Raw genomic sequence first — 24,423 nt, forward strand, 5'->3', positions numbered from 1 at the left:
TCATCTCCTCCATGTCATTTTACTCGTCTTTTTTTGTCTTTTCGTGTTTTTTATATTTTCTTGCTGTTGTTTAATGTTGTTGTTAATGTAAATGATATGGAAAATAAAGACTTATTATTATTACAAAGTCAACAAAATGATCTTTACTTCCAAGCTTTGAAATCATTATATACCAATCATGCACCATCACTGGTTTGGTCGTAATTTTGTTCCCTCTATTAATCAAGAAAGTATGGTATAAAGTTAGTGAATTCAGTTTTCATGTCAAAAACATTGACAATTTGATAATTTTAATGTTGTCAATGTTTTAAAATAAATTAAAAACATTGACTGTAAGTCAATGTTGGAAAAACACCATATACGGAAACACTTAAATATGCATATTTTTCTTCACGCTGCACTCGCAATATACATGCAGTCATCATTCCATATAACAAATTTATACATATTTTTTTCATGCTTATTTTTTCTCCTGCAGGGGCCTTGGTATTGATCGGATATTGTTAAATTTCATAAAGTTGCACTGTGATTCTGGAAACCTGGTGTTGGTTGTCAACACTACCAATCTTGAAGAGGTAGGCTATGGGATGTATTTAGGCCAAGTAACAAAATTAGTTTGTTTCACGTCCACCTCCCTCACTTTTTGGTATCAGTCCATATTTTTTATTTTTTCATTAGTAAAGTTAATGCTAATAAACAAGTTTATTAGTCAGCATGAATCACGCGCAAGTGTTTTTGTGAAACTCTAGGGGGTCTAACCCCTCATTATCATAAATAAAAAAGCCTTTGTCATTTTCCTGGCAGGGTGCTGAAAACTGCTAGCAATGTCAATTTTACATACATGAAAACTGCTGTATTTTGTAAATTTAGCAGCAAACAAAAATGAAATGAAATCCCTTCTCACTTTTCCAAAAAGGTGGGGACATGAAACAAAATTAGCTTGTTTCTACTCATTTTTGTGATTGGGATTTTTTATATTCATGGGATTTCTGTGATCATTCTCGATTAAACTTGTCAACTTCAATAATTGTAAAGAATGAATCAGGGTATAAATCTATGTAAATCCACAAATTAAAAAGAAAAGAATTTGAAAGCAAAACAAAATTACCTGCTTTCAATTCTGATGTAAAATCTGAATGTCACACCACAATTCCTTTAATAACATTTTGAAATTTAAATGCCACATATGATAAAACAAATGGGTGATGTTACAATCACAGACAATTTCAGTCTAGAAAACTCACAAAAATAGCCCTGTCAACTAGAGAGAGAAAATAACATGGCACTAATTACAAATTATTATTTATTTTTGCTATTTCAGGAATATTTTATAGAGGAACTTCACAAGGATGGAATCAAACCATTGCCAAAAGTGATCAATAATGAATACAATGCGACTGAAAGGTAAACAGTGTTATAGTGAATAATTGATTTTCAGTTCAGTTCAGTTCAGTTTTATTTCATCAAATTCATCCATTAAATAAATACAATATAAAAAAGCTTTTACAAACATCGTATAATATGGTGAAATGATGAGGATGCCACTGAGACGCAGAGCGTGTTGTTGTGGCACCCTTTACAGAAGTTAGTATTAAATAATTATGATAAACTTTAGACTTTAAATTTTAGAATAATAATAAATACAATAGCAAGATATATGCCTTGTGGGTTAGGTATAAACTAATTATCACAAGAGCTGTGCTTTCAATTATAAATCAATGAGTAGTGATGGTGAAAATAACAACCAAACCTACACAGTAGGTGTAAAAGGTTGTAAAATCCCATTATAATATAAAACAGTTCAGGCATGGCAAAAGTATTACGGTACAATAATAACAAAAATGTAAAAATTAGCCCGAGGGAAAGCATAAGCACATGATTGCACGTGCACTTGCAACGAGTCTATATAATGAGCTAAGTTATAACTAACATAGCAGGTAACTATATATTTAATGCAATATTTTGTAAATTAAATCTACATATTTAATGGAACGATAAATTAACATGGTAAATGGTGTATAGTTCTGCAGAGCAAGAACAATGAAATGCAAAAGTGATAATCTGCATACAAGGCAAAGCGAGCTAACAAAATTTATCAAATAGCTTATTTTTAATATAACAAAGTAATAATAATAATAAATAAAGACTGGAACAATACAAACAGACAGACAAACGGGTCCGATTTGTTGTGGAACATATATACTGAATTAATTTATGCAAGTAGATCCTGAAAAAAAAAAAAAAAAAAACCAAACAAAAACAACAACTGCAGGTGTAGGCTAATCAGTGTTGTACATATGTGCTGATGAGGATTTTTTTAGATTTGGATTTGAAAGATGGCACTGAACTACAAGATTTGATAGACTGGGGAAGTGAGTTCCAATAAAGGGCTCCTTGAATACTAATTATATTATCAGCCAATTTGGTATTGGACATTTTAACGTGGAAATCATTGGCTTGCCTAGTATGGTGATGGTGAATACTTTTGTTAGTTCTAAAAAAACTCCTTAATGGACAAATCTTTTGGGAGGAGATTGTGGTGGTATTGGAACATAAATGTTCGAGTTGATGGAAATAAATATCTTGCACCTTAAGAGTATTGAGTTGTTTAAAAGCGGTCTGTATGGGCAAGCCAAAGAGAGTTGGTGCATGTCCGAATAATTCTTTTTTGTATAAGGAATAATGAATTTATATGGGAATTATTTTGTCAGCCCAGATAATGTTGCAGTAGGATAAGTAGGGAGAGCAAAGGTGTTATAAAGTGTATGTAATGATTCCTGAGGTAGATAGGGGCGAACCTTACGGATAATACCATTATATTTAGAGACCATTTTGGATACATTGGAAGTGTGAGATTTCCATGAAACATCGTCATCAATTAATATGCCTAGAAATTTAGTTGTGTGAACTTTGTCTAAAATATGATTATCTATGAGAATTTTAATATCTTTGTTATGAATATTACTGTATTTATTTTTGAAAATCATGAAATTAGTTTTTTCGATATTTAAGGAAAGTTTATTTAGTTTAAACCAGTTCGAAATGGTTACTAGTTCATTGTTAACTAGAGTTTCAAGGGAGTTTTGATCTTTATGTGAAAAAAGAATATTGGTGTCATCGGCAAATATGACGAAGTCCGCATTGTTGGAACAAAGAGGAAGGTCATTAATATAAATTAAAAACAAAAGTGGGCCCAATATCGATCCCTGTGGTACACCACATGTGACAGATGTCATATCAGAGGAACTCTGATTGAAAACTACATATTGTTTTCTGTTATTAAGATAGCTGCGTATCCAATTATTAGCAGTGCCTCTAATACCATAAGTGTCAAGTTTATTTAAGAGAATTTCATGGTTAAGTGTATCGAAGGCTTTGCTAAGGTCTAGGAAAATACCAACTGTATGGAGCCTATTATCAAGATAATTGGTAATTTTGGTGTAGAGTTCGTTGATAGCCATGTAGGTGGAACGTTTTTGTCTGAAACCAAATTGTTTGGGACTAAGGATATTGTGAAATGAAATGAAGTCATAAATTCGGTTATATGTAACCTTTTCAAGTAGTTTAGAAATAGCTGGAAGAATTGAGATGGGTCTGTAATTTGAAAAGTCATGGGAGTCCCCTGACTTGAAAATTGGAGTTACTTTGGCAATTTTTAGTTTGTCAGGAACAATGCCGTTTTTGATTGAAGAGTTAAAGATATGACAGAGGACCTTGCTGATATTATTAATAATTGATTTTAATAGAATAGTGCTTACGCCGTCCACACCCGAACTATGAATAGCGTTTAATTTTGCACATAATTTAGTTAGTTCATCTGGTGTTGTTGGAGATAGAAAAAATGCTGTTCATTATGGAAGGCGTGGATCGAGCCTGAAAATCCCTGTCAGGAGATGGAATTTTATCAGCAAGGTTAGTTCCAATGTTGGTGAAGAACTCGTTGAATTTGGTGGCAATTTCATGTGGATTAGTGATTTTGGCACCAGAGCTATCAGTGAAAAAATCAGGGAGTTTAGAATGTTTGTTTCTCCCAAGTAGACTGTTCAAAGTAGACCACATCTTTTCATGTTATTATTATGGAGCTCAATTTCTTTGGTGAAAAATGATCTTTTGGCAATTCGGAGGAGACTATTAAGGTGGTTCCTATATTTAGTATATTTAGTTTTATTATCATCAGTGGGTTTAGATATAAATTTTTTGTATAATTTATCTTTAGTTTTAATAGATTGTATCAGGCCTTTTGTGACCCAGGGCTTTTTTGGATTATTACGGTTGTTAGATTTAGTGTTTTTCATAGGACAATGAATATCCAGTAAAGTAAGTAATTTATCATAAAACATATTGTAAGCTACCTCAGGGTCATCAGTATCATATACAAGATGCCAGTTAGTTAGAGAAAGGGCGTTATTGAGGCCTTTGATGTTATTAGGCTTGAGTTGCCTGACTCGTTTGACAGTTGGTTTGGGTGGCGAATTGAACCTGGCGCCCTTTGAAATAGTGAAGATTGGGAAGTGATCAGTGAGATCTGTAATAGTGATGCCAGACTTATGTTTACTTGAGACATCGTTGGTGAATATATTGTCGATTAATGAGTAAGAAATCACGCCATGCCGATTCACGAACCACACGGGTTGGACGATCAATACATGGGAAAAAATCATGCGAAAAGATCAAGTTGACAAATTGGTTGGATTTTGAACATTGATCGTATTTTAAGAGATCGATGTTGAAATCTCCTAAAAGATAACATTTTTTCTTTTCTCTGGCGATAATGTCCAAAGTTTTAGAAAGTTGGTTCCTAAAATCGTCAAAAATCACATATTCTGGCTTGTAAATGATACCAACGATAGTGTTTTGTGACTTGTGATTTATCTCGACGAACACTGTGTCGCAATGACTACACTCAAGTTTAAGATCATTCCTTTCTCGAAAATTTATGTTTGGATTTATGTAAAGCGACGTTCCACCTCCTTGTCTTTCCTGCCTCATGCAGTTTACAGATGAATAATTAGTCAAGTTGACTAAGTCGGCTTCATGTTGATCATTAAACCATGTCTCACTAAAGCCGTAAATATCAAAGTGATGATCAAAGATGGAGAGATAATTTGAAAAATCATTTGCATGTTTATTGAGGCTCCTGGTGTTAAGATGCAGGATTGAGAGGTTACTGGTGCTAAAATCGGTTGCGTCAGGCAAATCATCACCACCTAGATAATTGCAGCTATTGATTTTTTCATAGCTAAGATTCTGAGAGTCATCAAAAAAATCATTATGTGAATTAAGTGAACAGTTGAATGAAAATGGATCAAATTTGATATCAGGGATGAAATCGGACATAGAACATAAAACAATTAACAACAATAGCAAAAAAAAAAAAAGTTATGTAAAATACAAAAATAATCACTTAGTTAAGAAGTGATCAATTCAAATTAAATAAACTTAATAAATATTGACAAGTACATAAACCATAATAGTAGTGTTCATCAGAGCAAAACAGTGAAGCAATTATGGAACACAAAAGAATAGTGATACATTAAAAGGCTGGTATTCAGGTAGTCATGCATGGATCGATGGAGCGTCACAGAGGTATGACGGAGCAACGCGTTGACCAGTTCAATCGACCATGTACAACTAGTACTAACATAGCTGTTAGAGGAATAAGTGGTAGTAATAATGTACTTGGAGCACATCAACTATTAGATAATCAACCACATCAAGTCCCGCATCAAGTACAGCAATTTGGACGCCAAAATGACATAATGTGTGAGTAACAAGATTTGTAAGCATAAGTGTTTCAAAACAAGGAAGTTACATGCAACTATTAACTAGGCAGTTTTAATAGTTGATAGAATTGTGAGTGATAAGTTTTTCTAAAAGTTACATGCAACTATTAACAAGGCAGTGCGAAAGGAAAATATAACACAGAAGAGAGTGTGCCTGGTCACACTTTACGCACTGGTAGTATTATCAAAGTAGAAATCAAAAGTTGGTAGAATTGAGCATATACATCTAGAAATCAATTCAGAGAGCTCAAAGCTGCACAAAAGGCAATACATGACAACACAGGTCATACATAAATTAAAAGTAATATAATGAAACATAGCAACCATTAGATGAAAAACCATAAAATAATAACCATGATAACAACCAGTCAGTAATATTTAGCCATAACTGAGGTCAGTTAAATAAATGACAAACCATGAGTTTAGTAGGTCGGGTGTCAACCATAAAGCATTGTGGAAAAAAATGTTTGCAATGTCAAGTGCATGATTTGAGAACCATGAAGATTTGAAGATCAAATTGCCGGAGCAAAAGTAAGTCATGCATCAAACATTAGCAAACATTGTAAGTAAGACTGATATAATAGCCCATTAGCTCGAAAAACATTTTGGATACAAATATAGAAAATAATTTTAAGAAATTATCAACCATAAGCTGTATAGACTGTATGGTAATGCAAGCAATAATGTGGAGAAGATTATTTGCAAGATTATTTGCAGGTATCAAGTGCATGATTGAAAATGAAAGACCAATAGAGGGTTGGAGAACAAGATACCTGAGCAAAGAGTAAATCATGCATCAAATACTAGCAAATTTTATCAAGAATAATGAAGTGACTTTAACAGACTTTAAACAGCATAAGCCAATAATGTTTAGATCAATTAAAACAACCATACAGTAAGAATCATATACTGAGATCACTTGGAATATAATATAATTATAATGAAATGATATCAAGAAGATTAATATAAATAATTAACAACAAATTGAGTGAAGTCAAATATATAATAAAGTAAGATTTAGGAAAACAAGCATGTGAAGCAGAGCCATGTTGAAACCTTACTTGCAATGTCAAGTGCATGATTTGAAAAACCAAAGGAGCTGGAGAGCAGATTACCTGAGCAAAGATTGAAACAGAGAAATTGACTAAATACAAATAATGAAGAGACAAAAATGGGATTTGAACAGGCAACCTCTGGATTGTGAGTCCATTGCTAAATATGCGATTGGCTTTTCCCATGGATGATATGACCTTAATCTTCCACACAGGGAGTGTGAATATCAAATGGGGTTATCTGAATGGGCGACTACATTTGAAATCTATACCCCCCTGTGTGGAGATTAAAGTCATGTCTTCCACAGGGTATTGTATGGATTTCAACTGGAATAGCCCAATGGAAAATATTTGTCTAAGGGACATCTTTAAACACCTGCTACCCTCTAATTGGTTTTACCCTTCTTATAAGTTCTGTTTGATTTTACGCATGTCCCTTACAGGCAAGCCATATATCTGCAAGGTGGTGTTCTGTTTGTAACATCTCGTATTCTGGTTGTCGATATGCTCACACATAAACTGCCAACAAATCTGGTCACTGGAATAATTGTCTACAAAGCACACAAGTAAGTACAGAATTAAAACTAACTATTATCAGTGATTTGCTAGACCAGAACACAAGTTAGAGTGAAAATTCATCAAAATTCAGATTTGTCTAGTTTTGGAATATTCGTACATGTGCTAATGAAAGTTTTGTCATAGGAACAAAATCTAACATTGAAAATAATAAATTCTCTATGTTACGTAAGCATGGACTTAGTTTCCATGTTTATGCTGATGACACTCAATTGTATATTTCTTTCGACCCTAGAATACCAGAGGCATGTCATACTGCTCTTTCAAAACTTGAACTGTGTATCACCGAACTCAGCAATTGGATGACTGTGAATAAATTAGGACTCAATCACAGTAAAACTGAATTTTTCATTGCTGGAACCACCCAAGGACTGAACAAACTCTCTCCTGTTGAACTCAAAGTTGGTAATGAACGGATTAAACCCAGCACTTCCGTGCGCAATCTGGGGATGATTTTCGACGATCATATGTCCATGACTAAGCACATCAACAGTCTTATTTCTTCTGTCAACTTTCACTTACGGAACATCCGTCGCATCGCTAAATATCTTGATCAGGACACAAAACATCATGTCGTTCGCTGTCTTATTCTCTCGCGCTGGGACTATGGCAATGCACTCCTGTATGGAGCCAAATCAAAGGACCTGGACCGTTTACAATCTCTCCTAAACAAAGCCGCTAAACTTATTTTCTGTGCTGACAGACGTGATAGCCCATCACCTCTCCTGGACACTCTATACTGGCTGCCCATACGGGAGCGCATCAAATTCAAGATATGCATGTATGTTTTTAAATGTCTTTCTCACTCATAAAGTCAAACCTGCTACTGGACCCATGACACGTTCATCTTCTGATACTACTCTTCTCACCGCTCATGTCGGGAAAAATCGCATTGGTGATAAATCGTTTTATGTTTCGGCACCCACACTCTGGAACAGCCTCCCAAGAACCATCAGGGAGGCATGCACACTGCCTAGTTTCAAGAAAGTTTTGAAGTCTCATTTTTTATCCATCGTATTGACTCTGTTTTTGTTATTGCTTTGTTTTTACGGCGCTTTGATCAAGTTGGAAAGGCGCCCTATTAAATGTTGTTTATGTATGTATGTATGTACAAGTTTAGGAGAAGAATTGTTATCTCATTGTAAGGGTGTGATCCATAGGGATATTGTGATAAGTAATGTGCATGTTAAGTGATGAGTGTGATGCAAAGTAGTTTGATTGTTGTGCAGTGGTGCAAGAAGGGTGTGTGCTGGTGTAGGCTCTTGGTTTTAGTCATTTGCGGTCACAACCCAAGACATGAGTCAGTTTACTTTCATTTTTTTGCGATGTAGTGCTATAATACTGCTATTACACTTGGCGTTTGTGACCGCAGACTTGCAATGTGTTAAACATTAAACTTATATGTCATAATATTTTGTTTTCATGAGGTTAAACCACTTCAGACATACCAGCTTACTTACCATGCTGCTGATTGGCTCAATAAATAATAACAGTCTTCTTGTAGCCAATCAGCAGGTAGGATTCATGGGGTTAAGCCTCTTCAGCCATACCAGCTTAATTACCATGTTGCTAATTGGCTCAATAAATAATAACAGTCTTCTTGTAGCCAATCAGCAGGTAGTATTCATGAGGTTAATCTTTGGTTTCTTCCCACAGAATCATCAGTTCCTGCCATGAGGGGTTCATCCTTCATTTATATCGCCAAGAAAACAAGACAGGATTTATCAAGGGCTTCTCAGATCACCCTCAAGCTTTCTCTGCTGGTTTGTGTCGACTGGAAAGAGTCATGAGGAATATGTTTGTCAGGAAGCTATTTTTGTGGCCTAGGTGAGTTGATGTATGTGACCTGCTACCATGAAATCAGCGTAAAGTCGCAAGGTGTTAGTCACTTAAAAGGCCCTGGCTACTGCATTGGTGTTCACTCACCTGTTAAAGCTACTAAGTATGTCTGTATGTCCTTTGTGAATGGGGGCATAATGGGCCATTCACGAAGGGTAATACTACTGGCTTGTACAGGTGGCGGCAAACAAAGAACATGAACTTAGTCAGACCAAATATCTCGAAACTACCAACTCAACAAAATGAGTATAAAGTTGCGTTGATTTTACGCTGATTTCGTGGTAGCAGGTCACATATATGTAAAAATAATTCTGGACTCTACGGCTGAGACAGAATTATTTTATGTATATATACGTATCATGTCTGTTGGGGTGGGTGTTTCTGTGTAGGTGTACTACTCTACAATGGGGGACTGTCCCTGGTTCAAGGTTGTCTGCAAATGACTGAAATTGCTTGTCTAATGTATTTGCGAAATACTTCCTCTATCCTACATGTATGTGAGATATACATAGCATCTGCAGTTGCTAGGTTAAATTCATACACACAATAATACACAAACAAAATGGGGGAAAATGTCCTCAGTATGTTGATTGGGTACGGATTCATATGACCATGATTGCATAGTTCTAAATGGCGTCGACGTTCGGAGGCGATTACATGTTGGTGTGTGTGTGTTGTTTTGTTTGGGTGTCTATTTGTGTGTATGTGTTGCATTATGTCCATGACTCGGCCCATGACTGAATTCCTGATCTGTATCAGACTGATAAAATGTATATCAAAGTTTGCCGGGTACAGGGCAAAATAATCTGGAGGTACAGTATTTAGCTTTGATGAGTGACATGCAAACATGGTAGAGTCTGTACTCTTTAATTAATTAAATCTAAGCTCTTTGATCCACTGATTACATTGAACAAAATTTAATTATATCTTGTAATGAAATGTACTGTGATATCTTTCTAAATTCCTACAGGTTCCATGCTTCAGTTGTTGCTTGTATGGAGAAACATAAGGTTTGTACATTGTACACAGCAAATAACTTACTTATTGTGTATGTTTCAGCAAATACTGTTGCCTTTGTGACTGCTACTGGCAATTCTTGTAAAGTGCATTTGATTGGCTTCTGGGAGGTCTTGGGTATCTTGTATGACACAGGTAGTGAATAGTGCCTTGTGTCATCATGAAATGCACCTCACTAGCATCCACAACATGCTCATCTATCAGGGCACAGTCCAGTAACCCTGATACATTTGTACATTCATTAAATGACCTTTGAAAATTTGGCACAAAAACTCATACTCTGCAACTTGAGGTCAAATTTTGCACTATGATTGTTTATATGAGGTTATTGAACTATGCCATTAGGATGAGGCCATTGTGGTTCATAGTGCCTGTTGAGGTGCAAAATTAAAAAGACTGAGACCTGGTGAAAGTAGGTGAAATATTTTGATAGAATACAAAATAGAATTCAAGAAATTGTATACAAAATGCATTGTAGGTCTTGAAGTCTCAATGGGCCATCCCATTTAAATACTACCTCTGTGGAAGATTTCACTAAAGTCTTCCACAGAGGGAATATGAGTTTTGAATAGAAAAGACAATTGTGTAACTTCCATTTGAGATACTCACTCCAGTTGTGGAAGATAAGGTAAAGCCATAATACAGTGGGAGTATGGGTGATTAACCCTGACCAATCACATTTGAAAAACATACTCAATGCCCATTTTTTGAGTCAATACACACAATTAAAATTATACGTGTTTATACGTTATAGTGTACCCTCATCCATACTCCCTCTATGGAACATATTTCCAAAATCTTCCACAGGGGTAGTGTGGATTTTAAATGGAATAGCCCAATTTCAAGCTGGAAGATGTATCACAAAGGCTCCAAAAACATGATTGTTCTCAACATTATTCCCAGAAAACGGTGAAAGATTTGAAAATTAGATAGAGGTGAGGTTGACAGTACCCCCTTCGTCAAGGTGAGTGACCTTACTGACTTTAGACCTGACTCTTCTACAGGTCACAGCAATACACTTTTGTTTTGCTTCTGGTATCCACACCACTAGCACAATATACTATATTGTTTGTATTAAATGCTGCCCTCTAATAAACGCCCCTCCAATTTTTCAATGAAGAAAAGGGACAAAAATGCACAAATTGCCAAGCCATATCGTGTGAAACTTGCATCTGTCAAGTCAGTGATGATCGCTAAATTGCATAGAAAAAAAAGCTATTATGACTCAGACTTAAAACAATACCTTTCATTACCTAATTATGATAGAATTTCACTAATTTCATCAGATTATTGTTTGATGATGCACTTACGGATGTAATGTCATTGTATTTACCGCAAAAATATCATTTCTATACGGTTCCGTGTGCGCAACCATCTTGAATTTGAACCCGGAAGTAGGTGATTCTTCCGAAGTTTGGAGCCAATTTTGAAGGTTTTTCACTGAAAATTCACTTTTAATAAAGGCCCCCCAGGGGCATTTGATATAAACAATACGGAACACAACTTTCTGAGCCTCTATTTAACCCTAACTGCCCTCAATACTACTACAGCACAAAGCAACTACAAGTCCAAGCATCTCGCTTGATGCTATTGCACAATCATCCAAGCGCACACATACATATGGTAGCTGGGCCAGTGCAAGAATCAAGAGTCCGCCACTCTCTAGGGTCTGTTCAAAACCGGACCGAAGCAAACAACTTTTCTGTTCATTTTTTTTATGACATGGCATAATTGGCATTAACAGGAGAGACAAAAAAACTCCTCCCTTCCTTTCCCATTTGCTAAAAAGCAGAAAGGGTGTTAGGGTTAAGGTGGAAAACATGTTTTAAAATCAAACCACCCACCTTTTATCACAATTGTTTATTTCCTATTTCCAGCCAGAAGTTATAGAATTACAGCTATCGATGACAGACTCCATGTTGACCGTGCAAACAGCATTGTTAGAAATCATGTCTGCGTGTATCAAGGAGATCAAACAACTCAATCCTGCTGTAAGTTTTAAGTCCATTTGGGCTATTGCTGTTGAAATCCATACACCTTCCTATGTACGGTACAACCTTAATCAGGGAGTGTAGATTTCAAATGGAGTCACCCATTCAGTTAACCCCATTTGAATTTAACCCTCCATGTCTGGAAGATTAAGGTCATGTGTTCCACAGAGGGTGTTTGGATTTCAACTGGAACAGAGCATTTTGAGCATCATTCTCTGCTTAACAATGCTTAAGGGATCTAAAATGAGCGTTTATTATGCGTTTACGACAGTATTTTTTGTGGGACATGAGAGCACCTCAGACCTATCGAATTGCATTCTGAATACTGAAGCATGTCTTTCTGATATCAAATAATTTTAATTTTTGAAAATTACAATATAATACAAATTTTATGACAAATTATAAAAATTTTATATTTTTCAAATTTTTGATATATAACAGTCCTCGAAGTAAATTATATAAATCTAATGATATATTCTTAAAGTGTATGTAGCAGGAGGAAAAGCCGACGGTCAATTGAAAATTTTGACCTTTCATATTGAAGATATGGATTTTTTCCCAAAAGACCTAATTTTTTTTGGTGTTTTGGGAAAAAATCCATATCTTCAATACTGAAAGGTCAAAATTTTCAATTGATCGTCGGCTTTTCATCCCACCTACATACACTTTTAGTATAAATCATCAGATTTATAAAGTTTACTTCAAGTACTGTTAAATATCAAAAATATCAATTTTTAATGATTTGCCATAAAATGTGTATTAAATTGCAAATTTCAAAAAATCAAAATTATTTGATATCAGAATGACATTCTTCGTATTTAGAATGCAATTCGATATGTCTGATGTGCTCTAATGTCCCAAATTAAATACTGTCCAAACGTTCATACCCCAGCCCTTAAAGCCATGTAGATATTTATATAGCGCCATAAACAGCTTCAAAGCTCTTTACATTTATCCTGCCGCCATTAGAATATTATGTCGGAACCACGTTTGCTGCGTAATATGGCACAGGGTTCATCAGTACAACGACTGTGACTACCCTTATCAGCTTCCCATTACACTTTGGTGGAATGACATTTGCCATTTTTGTAGCTAAACTGCACCATTGACATCACTATCCTCCAATTCCATCATGTTGTGGTTGTTATGGAGATGGGTGAGGGCTGGTTGAATGGAGACAGGGGTAGGGGATACTCAAGTTTGATTTGGGTAGGGATGCACCATCAAGAGACTAGACCCATATTTGTACCATCTTTGCTGAAACTGGGACCCATTTTATACCTGAGGTTCAGATGTTGGTCGAAATTTAATACAAAGTTGAAAATTCTTCTTAAATTAGTTGTATGTTTAGGGAATTTTAGGCTCAAAATTCACAAAATTGGACCAATTTTGCAAAATTATTCGAAAGCATTTTGCAAAACAACTGCCCATCATCTACATTTATATATACCAATTTTGACACTATAAAGGGCCCATCCTTCTAGCAGGAAGGCCAAAATGAGACCCATATCATCAACACATCGATCTCTGCATGTAGCCTATTTTACTGAGAACTCCACAAAAATTGAGTGCCTGACCCTAAATGTATCAACCGAAAATAGTTTTCATAATTAAAATTTTAGACTATTCTTGCTTCCAGCTGGATGTTGATGAATTAACCGTAGAGAATGCCATTGGGAAGAAATCACTAGATCAAGTCATCAGGGTACTGCTAGATCCAATATGGCATCAATTGGTAAGCTTAAGATAATGAAAGTTGGTACTATCTACTATTGTTACTGTTTTATTTGTATTGACAATATATAATTATATCCAGTGTATTTGTGTATTTGATTGGTTCAAAAAAGCATTTGATATTTGGCTATTCCAGTTGAAATCCATACACCCCCTATGGAAGATGTGACTTTAATCTCCCACAAATTTCAAATGGACTCACCCATTCAAGTAGCCCATTTGAAATTCATACCCAGTGTGTGGAAGATCAAGGTCATGTCTTCCATATGGGGTGTATGTGTTCTAACTGGAGTAGCCCATTGTTAGCACCCTCATTTACATAGAGTAGCATGTATAATGAAAAAATATATTTTTGATAATAATAATAATAAAACATTTTTAGTAAGTATTTTTCTCATATGTGTGATTGTCAAAGTTTATTCTCTATGGAAATTAGCTGCACCAAATGAAACATTTTTACCCAAATTGGTCCACTTTGTCTCAAACATTCCTCAAATTTGTCCAATTTGGCTAAAAAATTCCTCAAATTGTCAAATAATGTTATAGAGAATTGTTAATTCTTGTGCGCCAAAAATCATGTGCGTTGGACTAAAATCTATGTGACTCCCTACCACAAAATGAGCGTAAAGTCACAAGTCGGTAGTTGTGAGACGTCCTGGCTGCTGTGTTGGTGTTCTTTGTTTCACACAGACCTGTTCAAGCCAGTGGTATGCCTGTTACGTCCTTTGTGAATGGGGGGACAATAGGCCATTCGCAAAGGACATGCTACCTGCTTGTACAGGTGTGCTGCAAACAAATAACATCAACTCAGCAGCCATGATGTCTTGAAACTACCAACTTGCGACTTTACGCTCATTTCGTTGTAGCAGGTCACATGGCCTTTGAGTAAACACTGGTGATCATTTTCTTATTTCAATATTAATTTGTTGTCTCTGCAGGGAAGTGCAACCAAGAAACTTATAGGGGATTTGAAACTTTTAAGGATGATGCTGTTGTAAGTATATCATGGGGTGGGATAGGGAGAATTCCCCCTTAACATGGACTTTTCCTACTACCCCTCCAGTAAAAAAGAAAATCACTGAATATTACACAATTTTAAGACAAATTGTCAGATTTTTGGCACACCAGAAACAAATTTTACCTCCAGGTGACAAAAAACAACAACCAACCCTTATATGAAAATAAAACCCTTTTTTGTGGGCCAGACTGACCCAGATTTTCCATTTTGGGATTTTTATTTTAAATTTGCTGTATGCAGGTCAAATCAGCTGTGACCAAAAGTGGATTGTGTCTGACAGTTTACTATAAATGTGGATGCTTCAATTTCAGACATTGCTTTGGTGGGAAAAATCTAGCTGGGTCCACACCACAAAAACAGTCCCTCTACTTTATAAACTTTGTAAAATGTCAGAACTCCAGGCCTAGAAATTTATAACAGTGTGCAGTGCTGGGTTACATTGTACATAGTCCATGCTTAGACACTTATTTTTTTCTCAATGACTACTGTACGTTGTCATTTCAATAGGAATGATTGCTCCTGCATCACCTGCTAGATTCTATATAAAGTGGTGTGGATTTAATTACCATTCAATTTGTGTTCGTCAGGTTGCTTGGGTTAGGCTAAACATTATTGTGCCTAACTACACACACAAAATAATTTGAATTTGTTTGTTTTTCCCCAGTTATTTGACACAATATGATTGTGTAACATTCTACAATTTCCTCAACTCACTTAGGTAAGTTAGAAATCCTGCATTGGGTTATTCCAGTTGAAATCCATACACCCCATATGGAAGACATGACCTTAATTTTCCACACAGGGATGTAGATTTCAAATAGGGTTACCTGAATGGCTGACTCCATTTGAAATTCACACAGCCTGTGTGAGAGATTAAGGTCATGTCTTCCATAGGGGTGTATGGATTTGAACTGGATTAGCCCATTTTGATTTTAAGAACTATTTTGTTGGATGGCCAAGACTGGTAAGTTGTAACATGTTATACCTATAATGAAAGATAGAGATAAAAAGATTTTATCACGTCTGATGTCACTGTCAATTACGATCCTTGATTGGTTTACACAGGTTAATAGCGGATTAAAGGAAGGCCAATATATCTGGTGCCGATCAGAGAAAAGGAACAGCAGAAAATGGTGAAAAATTATGTACTTTTTCAAGACAAAAAGCAACTTTTCTAGGCATTGTTGACATGGTGTCTTCGTGAAAGAAAGTTCCCAACTATAAAGACCTATTAACAATAAGGCACCCGGTTATACCGCCGCATTCAGCAAGTCATCATGACACTTGTAAACAAACCGTGCTCGAGTTTGATTAACAGAAGAAGTCAGACGCAATAAAATCTTTTTATCTCTGTCTTTGATAATACCACATAACAAGAAATCTACATCCCAAATGATATCCCATCATGCAGTTGGACTGTGCACATATTCTGCATAATGTAATGCTGGTGCTTTGTTAAAGCCATAATATACAAATTTTAATTTTGTTATTTTAAATTATGAAATTATATAAGTAACAATTGTATGTAAGGTTTTCTTGGCATTTTAAGCCAAAATAATGAGGTAGAATGAAAAGAAACCCAATTACTATATTGGGCGCTTAACTGTGGTATTCTATGGGGGGATTTAAGACATTATTTCAACATTGCTCTGTTGTCCTATAAGCCCAATGGATTTGGCTCATACCAAGAGGTGTAAGTTTGGACATATGTAAACATTATAAATAGGCCAAACTTCAGGTTTGGAAAAACAAATCAGCCAATTCATTTTAAAATATCATTCATTAGGGCTTTTTTAAAAGTGCCCATTTTAATATTATTATTATCTAATTGTTGAAGTGTCAAATGCCAATGCTAGCAATAATAAAGAAGTAAAGAATTCGTTCACAAGTAATATTTAATATGTTTTATATTATATTCTGATGAGTGAGGGCCTATTGGCCCTTAAGAAACAGCTCTGTAAAACTATGTAGTGTCAACCAAATCCAAATTCTTTATGTTTTGTATTATAGGTCAAATGAGAGGGCTGTAGCTAACAACTCAGGCTGGCTGTTCATGGAGGAAGCTAATTCTATGTTTGTGGCAAGTGATTTGTATTTAATTACTAGTATTTAAAGGCAAAGAGGATATCTCACACTTCCCATAATGCATTTCTCCTATTTCAATTTCTGTACTGATTTGCTATTTAGTGTAACATGGGTCGATAGCAAATGATAGTAACAAAATGTACCGTATTCATTCCAATAAGCACCCATGTCCCAATAAGCACCCACCCAGGGTATTTTCAATTTGCTAAAGGGTACCATTAATGTTGAAGTGACAGATAGACGTCGATACAGTGACATAGCTGGAGGACTACAATTAAGTCCTGTGTAAACTTGCAATACATTTTCTACATCAGAAATGCTACTAGAACGTCTCAGGACCCTTTTATAACCTACGTCAATTTGTCTCTAATAAACGCCCCTTACGAAAAAATTAGGTAAACCAGGTAAAAAATAAGCGCCCACGCAAAATGACTTTGTTAAGCATCCTGGGCGCTTATTGGAATGAATATGGTACCTCATTGAACAGAGCATATCCAGATCTTGCAAAATATGTTTATTTCTTGACATTCAACCCATGTTTAACCAGTATATTCTCAAAATGAAAACAAAGGAAACATGTACAAAGTTATAGGAGTGTCATTTGATGAAACGGGGTATCATGTTGCAAAGGATTCTGGGAAGGCATCTCCTCTTATTTTTAAGGGATAATCAGAGATTTCCAAATATTTTTAAAGGAAAATGGCCCAATTCCAGCACATGTTATTTTCACCATAGCTGTATGTGATGACCTTGACCCCCACATACCACCTTTGAAGTTTCATCTCAGTATGTATATCACTCCCTGTGATATAGGGCTATTCTTGTTGAAATCCATACACCAGATACATGAATTTAATCTTCCACACAGGGAATGTGGATTTCAAAATAGAGTTACCTAAAGCTATAGTTTGATCAGCTCGTAATTGGCAGGAATTGTTAGGCTACGGCGAAAAGTAGACCGACGTTAAGAGTGATATAGTTGACCTCTATGGCTGATAATTTTGTTTGTTCAAGAAAGTAGACAAAGTATAGGACTTCAGTTAATAATTTGTGATGCATCTGGTGAGATTTCATAATTCTCCAAATAAAGTACCGTATTCATTCCAATAAGCGCCCATATCCCAATAAGTGCCTACCCAGCGTATTTTCAATTTGCTAAAGGGTACCATTAATGTTGAAGTGACAGATAGATGTCGATACAGTGAAATAGCTGCAGGACTACAAGTTTTGCATTAACTTGCAATGCATTTTCTGCATCAGAAAAGCTCCTAGAACGTCCCAGGACCCTTTCATAACATATGTAAATTTGTCTCTAATAAACACCCCTCATGAAAAAATTAGGTAAATGAGGTAAAAAAATAAGCGCCCACCCAAAATTACTTTGTTAAGCGCCCTGGGCGCTTATTGGAATGAATACGGTACATTGATATTAGTCGTGATGTTATAAGGTCCGCCAATTACGAGCTGATCAAACTATATAACTCAATTTTTCACAAGAAAACAAATGGACGCAGCAGGGGCTCAAACTCATACAGCCAAGCACTTGTGCAACAGAGTCTAGCTAGAGTCTTACCGATTGGGTTATAATTACCTGGACCGCTATATAAATGTGTTATTGTTTTCTTTGTGAATGCAGCATGCAAAGGAGAGAATATATGGAAAACCAAAGAAAGATAAAAAGAATGATGGATCTGCTAAGACCAGTACTGATGCTAAGAAACAAACCAAAGGTATTGGGATATTCCAGTTATAACAGTTACTCGGTAAACAAGGTTTGTTGCATCTGATCCAGAAATTGTGTATGTTTCGTCAAGAACTGTTGCCTTTGATAGGTTTTAGCCAAAGGGATCAAGAAAATCCCCAGAAGTAAAACCAACTGGCAACTCTAAAAATCACGCTGGAATACCTCTAGTGTCAGTTGCCAGTAGCTGCAGTCACTCCTCATCAAGACAAAGGCAACAGTGTTTGTTGAAATGTACACAATTGAGTGCAATTTCAGGATCCGATACAACATACCTTGTTTACTAAGTTTACTCTACAGATCCTGATGAATTTTTTTCACAGTCATACAATAGTTACTAGAGACATTGCGATTTTCCAAACGCAGCACGTAGCACGTACGTTTTCGCGTACGTTAATACGGTGTTAAATATTGCTAGTCTCGGTTCCAGACTGGATTGTGCTCATTCGTCACGAAGGAGAACAAATGAGCTGAAATAGAGACTAGAATATTTGATCAAATCTCAACAGCTTCTAATCTAGGTCGATAGAGGGCATAGTGATGGAAATATAACAGTCCCGATAACAGTAATCTGAGTTTATGCCTGATTCAAACAGGCCGCTTTTGATTTTGACTAAAATTTTGACCAACATGCTGATTAAACTTAATTGTTTTTTGTGCTCCTCAAATATTATAGTTGCCCAAAAACATATATTTTGGTAGATTAAAGATCATTACATCCATACATCATGACTTTACTTTCAAAATGAGACTTTATCGTCCTGAAAATTGGGTGCGTTGCATGGACTTAGACATGAGGTAAAATCAGCATATTCAACGTAGCATCTGCGTTTTATTCTACGTTGGGAATCCAAAATGGGTAATCGCAAGGTCATTTTTTGTTCGCTATTTATCACACACATTTCAATGGGCAATCTCTGCGTATGAATATTGCGTTTAAATTTAGTCCATTTTTAACACATCGCTGTACTTTTATTATAATGATTTGTTACAAACAAAAAAGATCATAATAATAATTAGACTTTCCTTCGTATGTTCATTATCTTTGACTGTCTTTAACATATTGTGAAATGGACAAATTTTATACATTATCAACGATGTATCTACGTCGATTTCGCACGTGGAATATCTTCAAAAATAGCTAAATATGTGACCTCGCTTCGATACAGGAGAGTGGTTTTGAAAAGATCAACGTACGTCCGATGTCTACGTTTGGAAATCGCAATGTCTCTACTAGTTCCTGATACCCACTGTATTTGACTTTGGCTGTCCTATATTTTCATTCAAAATGTTCCTGTTATTTATATATATTTTTGCAAGGGCTGGCTTGAAGCCCTACATTGGACTCTTCCATTTAAAATACATACTCCCTCTGTGGAAGATTTTTGGAATATCTTTCACATGAATTTCACATAGAATGAACACATTTGGCAGCTCCATTTGAATTTCATACACACTCTGAGAAAAATTCAAGGGAGGGAGAGTTTCAAATAGAATTGATTAATGTGCTTATTCCATTTAAAAGTCATACTCCTGTGACAGGTATTTCCAAAATTTTCCATGAGGGGAGTGTGGATTTTAGATGGAATAGCCCTTTTCGTGGTAAGTTTGAGCATATTTTAGTGCACAAGATTGAAAACCTCAAGGGCTTGAAACTAACAAAAGAGTGCAGAGATTTATAGTACCACAATGCCTAGACGTTGATCAAGCCTCAGTACACTTTACAGCTTTTACAGACTTCATCACCCCACACTTGGGACAGAGTAAATATGATCCAAACGTAATTTACAATTAAAAATTATAGTAGAAATTTCATTTGAATGAACACAGCTACCAACAGCGTGACAATTGTCCATGTAGATTGTGTGATGAATCTGTGCGTAATGTGGATGTGAATCCAACTATGCCAACTTGTTCGTGATTGGTTAATATTTTCATTATTGATCCAAGATTGTGCGTTTGCATTGTATTTTGAAATATGCGACATCCAATGTTGGCAGATATACATTCAAATGGAAGTTTTTACTGTAGATTTCATTTTCTTTCAGAGCTTGCATTGGAGGAGAGTCCTAAATGGAGGACATTATCAGAAATTCTGGATGAAATCAAAGACGAAAATGATCAAACTGGTAAGTAAACATTTTTCTAAATCATGGCTTTTAAAATTGATAAATCGAGTTTAAAATAAACTCCTCAACGAAAGTTTGGAAAGTTTTTTCAAGCATCTATATCTCAAATTATTTGTGACATTTTCATATCATGTTGCATATCAATGGATAGCTACATTATTTCCCTTTACAATGACACCACATTTGAAACGATCTCTTTTTTCACGGCTGAGTAGACGTCTTGTGAATGTAGTGAGGTCTCAAACAGAATGTGCCAAATTGACCATTATTCTGTGCTCAAACAACACTAGTCACTAACCTCAATAGCGGTTGGTAAAGCCATACGCAGCCAGAACAGCCATCACCTCCTCCTCATGTTGCTCACCAGCCTGCTCACACATTGCTGTGGGATGGCACTCCATTCTTCAACCAGGATTCGTCACAGGTCATTCAATATGGTTGCATTGGCTACTCTGTTACGCACAACACGTCTAAGCTGGTCACACAAATGTTCAATCGGGTTGAAGTCTGGGCTGATGGCAACCCATATCATTCTCTCTACTCCCATATTCTGCAGGTAGTCATTGGCTACCCTGGCTCTGTGGGGGCAACCTTGTCATCTGGGATGATTGCCTTAGGTCCCAAATTGTGAAGATATGGAATTGCAGCTTGGTGCACAGAATAATGGTCAATTTGGCACATTCGGTTTGAGACCCCACTGCATTCACAAGACGGTATTCAGCCGTAAAAAAGTGATTGTTTCAAATTTAGTGTCATTGTAAAGGGGAGCAATGTAGGTATCCATTGATATGCAACATGATATGAACAGGTCACAAATAATCTGAGATATAGATGCTTGAAAAAACTTTCCAAACTTTCGTTGAGGAGTTTATGTAAAACTTAGCTTTTTTGATTGATACATGTAGATCAGGATTTAAAATATCATCACCTTGCTATGATAATTGCCTAATAACTCATTTTTTGTAGTTTTGAAAAAGCATGCATATAAATATATTTATTCACCAATCTTTCAACAAGAACAAATGATAATGAGACAAACGAAAAGGAATTATCAGAAACAGTTAAGGTGATTACGTAACTGATGCATGTGACTTTCAGTGACTTTGGCAGAATAGTCGACTGCAGATCCGTCGGATAACGCTTTTTCAATGGGAAATGAACTTTGCTGCTTAGATGATGTCATGATGAGGTTAGCATTTATTCCGTATTGAAAAGCATGTTCTGACGGATCAGCACTCGACCGGCCTCTTGGCCTGTGACTTTGGCAAAAATCAGAGTGAAATCTTCGGACAAACAGCTGAGTTATGCATAAATTATGGTGTTCAAATGCCTAACTCACCATTTGCCACCTGTCAAAATTGCCTAACTCACCCCAAAATCTCCTTTATGATCGGTCAATGGCATTATCACAGCAGGTGCATATGCTAATAGAGACATGATTTAGGCAAAAAGCTCAATTAGGCTGAAAAGTGAGTTAGGCAATTATCCTAGCACTTTGATGATATGTAAAACATAGCTTATTTGAAGGGGAATGTGACTTTTGTCATTATGAAAGGCCATGATTTTGAAAACCCTGAGTTATAAGTCAAGAAACATGCTTATCAAAATAAAGTATGCACAAAAAGTAACGCAGCTGTTATAAATACGCCTATAGCTACAGAACTTATAATTTTGTTTCCACAATATTTCTACATAGACAGAAGGACGATTTATTTACGTGCATTTTGATATCCCATTTAAAATATCATTCAATATTAACAACACAGTAGTGCTTTTACAGAAAAATACCCGAATTTAAAAGTTGCAGTTTACAGGATCATTGGTTATTACGCAAGCATTGTGGCACGTAAAACCCTCCATTGATCTTCGCACTGACTTAAAATCAATACAAATAGCTGCAACTTTAAAATTCGGGTAATTTTAAAACACTGCTGTGTTGTTAATATTGAACGAAATTGGACAAAATGGGGTATCAAAATGCATGTAAATAAATCATCCTTCTTTCTATGTTGAAATTATGTGAACACAATTATTAGTTCTGACGCCATAGTCATCATTATAACAGCTGCGTTACTTTTTGTGCAGTCTTTAGATGGTTTTCCATAATATTTTATGCTAAAAATATGATAGTTTAGGGAAAATCTTCCACAGTGGTAGTGTGGATTTTAAATGAAATAGCCCGATATTATATAAATATTTTGCAGATGATGTTGGTCGAGTGATGGTGTGTGCCAGTGATGATCGCACTTGTGCTCAGCTCAAAGAATATCTCACAGATGGATCACAAGCACTCTTGACTAGACTCTACAACAAGACACTGGGACAAGACAATAAGGTGACTGTTACAGAGACAGCGCAACAGGTATGTTGAGTAAGAGACTCTTTTAAAATAATATATGAAACAATCAGATGAAAGCCGGCAAGAATGAAGCTGAGATATAGGCAAAATTAAGAAGCAAAAACAATAAACTCACAAGAAGAGTAACATATAAAAAGTTTATAACTTTGTAACCAAGTATGTCAGGGAATAAGGGATATAGCAACATCAGTAAGCATAGGTACTGAGCAAGTTAGTTTATAATAGTAATAACTCAATTTTTAAAATGTTTCACTTTGGTCTGAGTGGATCATATTGATTCTTGTAGTTTCATTGACACAATCTGCTCCATGGGGGCCAAAGGATGCATTTTTGAAAATTGAGTTACTATTATTATTAACTTATACAAACATTAGGCTATCATATACTGAAAACACCAAAGGTCTACCATACTTGGCTTCAAAGTTCTGAAGTTTTGTGACATGTATTTTCTTATGTGTTTTATTGTTTTTTTATTTACTCTATATTTTTACCTTTATCTCAATTTCAAATTTGCCGCCTTTGGCCCCCATGGACCATATTGTGTCACATTGTTGTCTTAGGTAAGCTGACAATATTATTTATAAGGTTTCCTGCAGTAGAACGGACGCGCCGCATCTATTGTTTTTTATACCGCAGGCCGCCGACACAATTAGTTGTTATCAGCTAATCTGTTTTATCACCGAAAAGTGTGAGACTGATCAATAAACACCACCGCATCAACTCAATACGAAGCCTACCGCGGTAAGCTTCCAGCACCGATCTATTTACATAGGCCTACCTAAAGTCACTGATTTGAAACTCTTATCTTAAATCATGTTTATATTGTTAATTAACATAACTGGTAGGGGAAATGGCCTGGCGGGGTTGAAGCTTTTGGATTATAGCTTTTTCAAAGCCGATTGGGAGCCATTCTGAAAATAGGACTCATTTTAAAATCGCTGGTAAATTGGTAAAAATGGTTTAACCATAGACCCTGGGTATAACCTAGAAAGGTTTTCGATTTCAACACACCAATAAATGAGCCTAATAGTAACATAATTATAACATTCCTCATGGTAATGTTACATGGTTTATAGAACTGTTTTTATACCGCGAAAAC

At 35.7% G+C, this 24,423-nt stretch overlaps 1 protein-coding gene across 1 annotated transcript in view; it reads left to right on the forward strand.

Moving 5' to 3' along the window:
• LOC140146220 (DNA repair endonuclease XPF-like) overlaps positions 1-24,423 on the forward strand; it is a 44,701-nt gene that overhangs the window by 1,623 nt on the left and 18,655 nt on the right. The window contains exons 2-14 of the mRNA XM_072168001.1: positions 479-575; positions 1,322-1,404; positions 7,279-7,401; positions 9,068-9,238; positions 10,221-10,260; positions 12,145-12,258; positions 13,898-13,993; positions 14,931-14,986; positions 15,675-15,728; positions 17,021-17,090; positions 18,732-18,825; positions 20,885-20,965; positions 23,170-23,327. Coding sequence (XP_072024102.1) covers positions 479-575; positions 1,322-1,404; positions 7,279-7,401; positions 9,068-9,238; positions 10,221-10,260; positions 12,145-12,258; positions 13,898-13,993; positions 14,931-14,986; positions 15,675-15,728; positions 17,021-17,090; positions 18,732-18,825; positions 20,885-20,965; positions 23,170-23,327 — 1,237 coding nt within the window. The remainder of the gene's footprint in view (positions 1-478; positions 576-1,321; positions 1,405-7,278; positions 7,402-9,067; positions 9,239-10,220; positions 10,261-12,144; positions 12,259-13,897; positions 13,994-14,930; positions 14,987-15,674; positions 15,729-17,020; positions 17,091-18,731; positions 18,826-20,884; positions 20,966-23,169; positions 23,328-24,423) is intronic.

This window comes from Amphiura filiformis, chromosome 2, assembly GCF_039555335.1.
Source record: "Amphiura filiformis chromosome 2, Afil_fr2py, whole genome shotgun sequence".
NCBI classification, from domain to species: Eukaryota; Metazoa; Echinodermata; class Ophiuroidea; order Amphilepidida; family Amphiuridae; genus Amphiura; species Amphiura filiformis.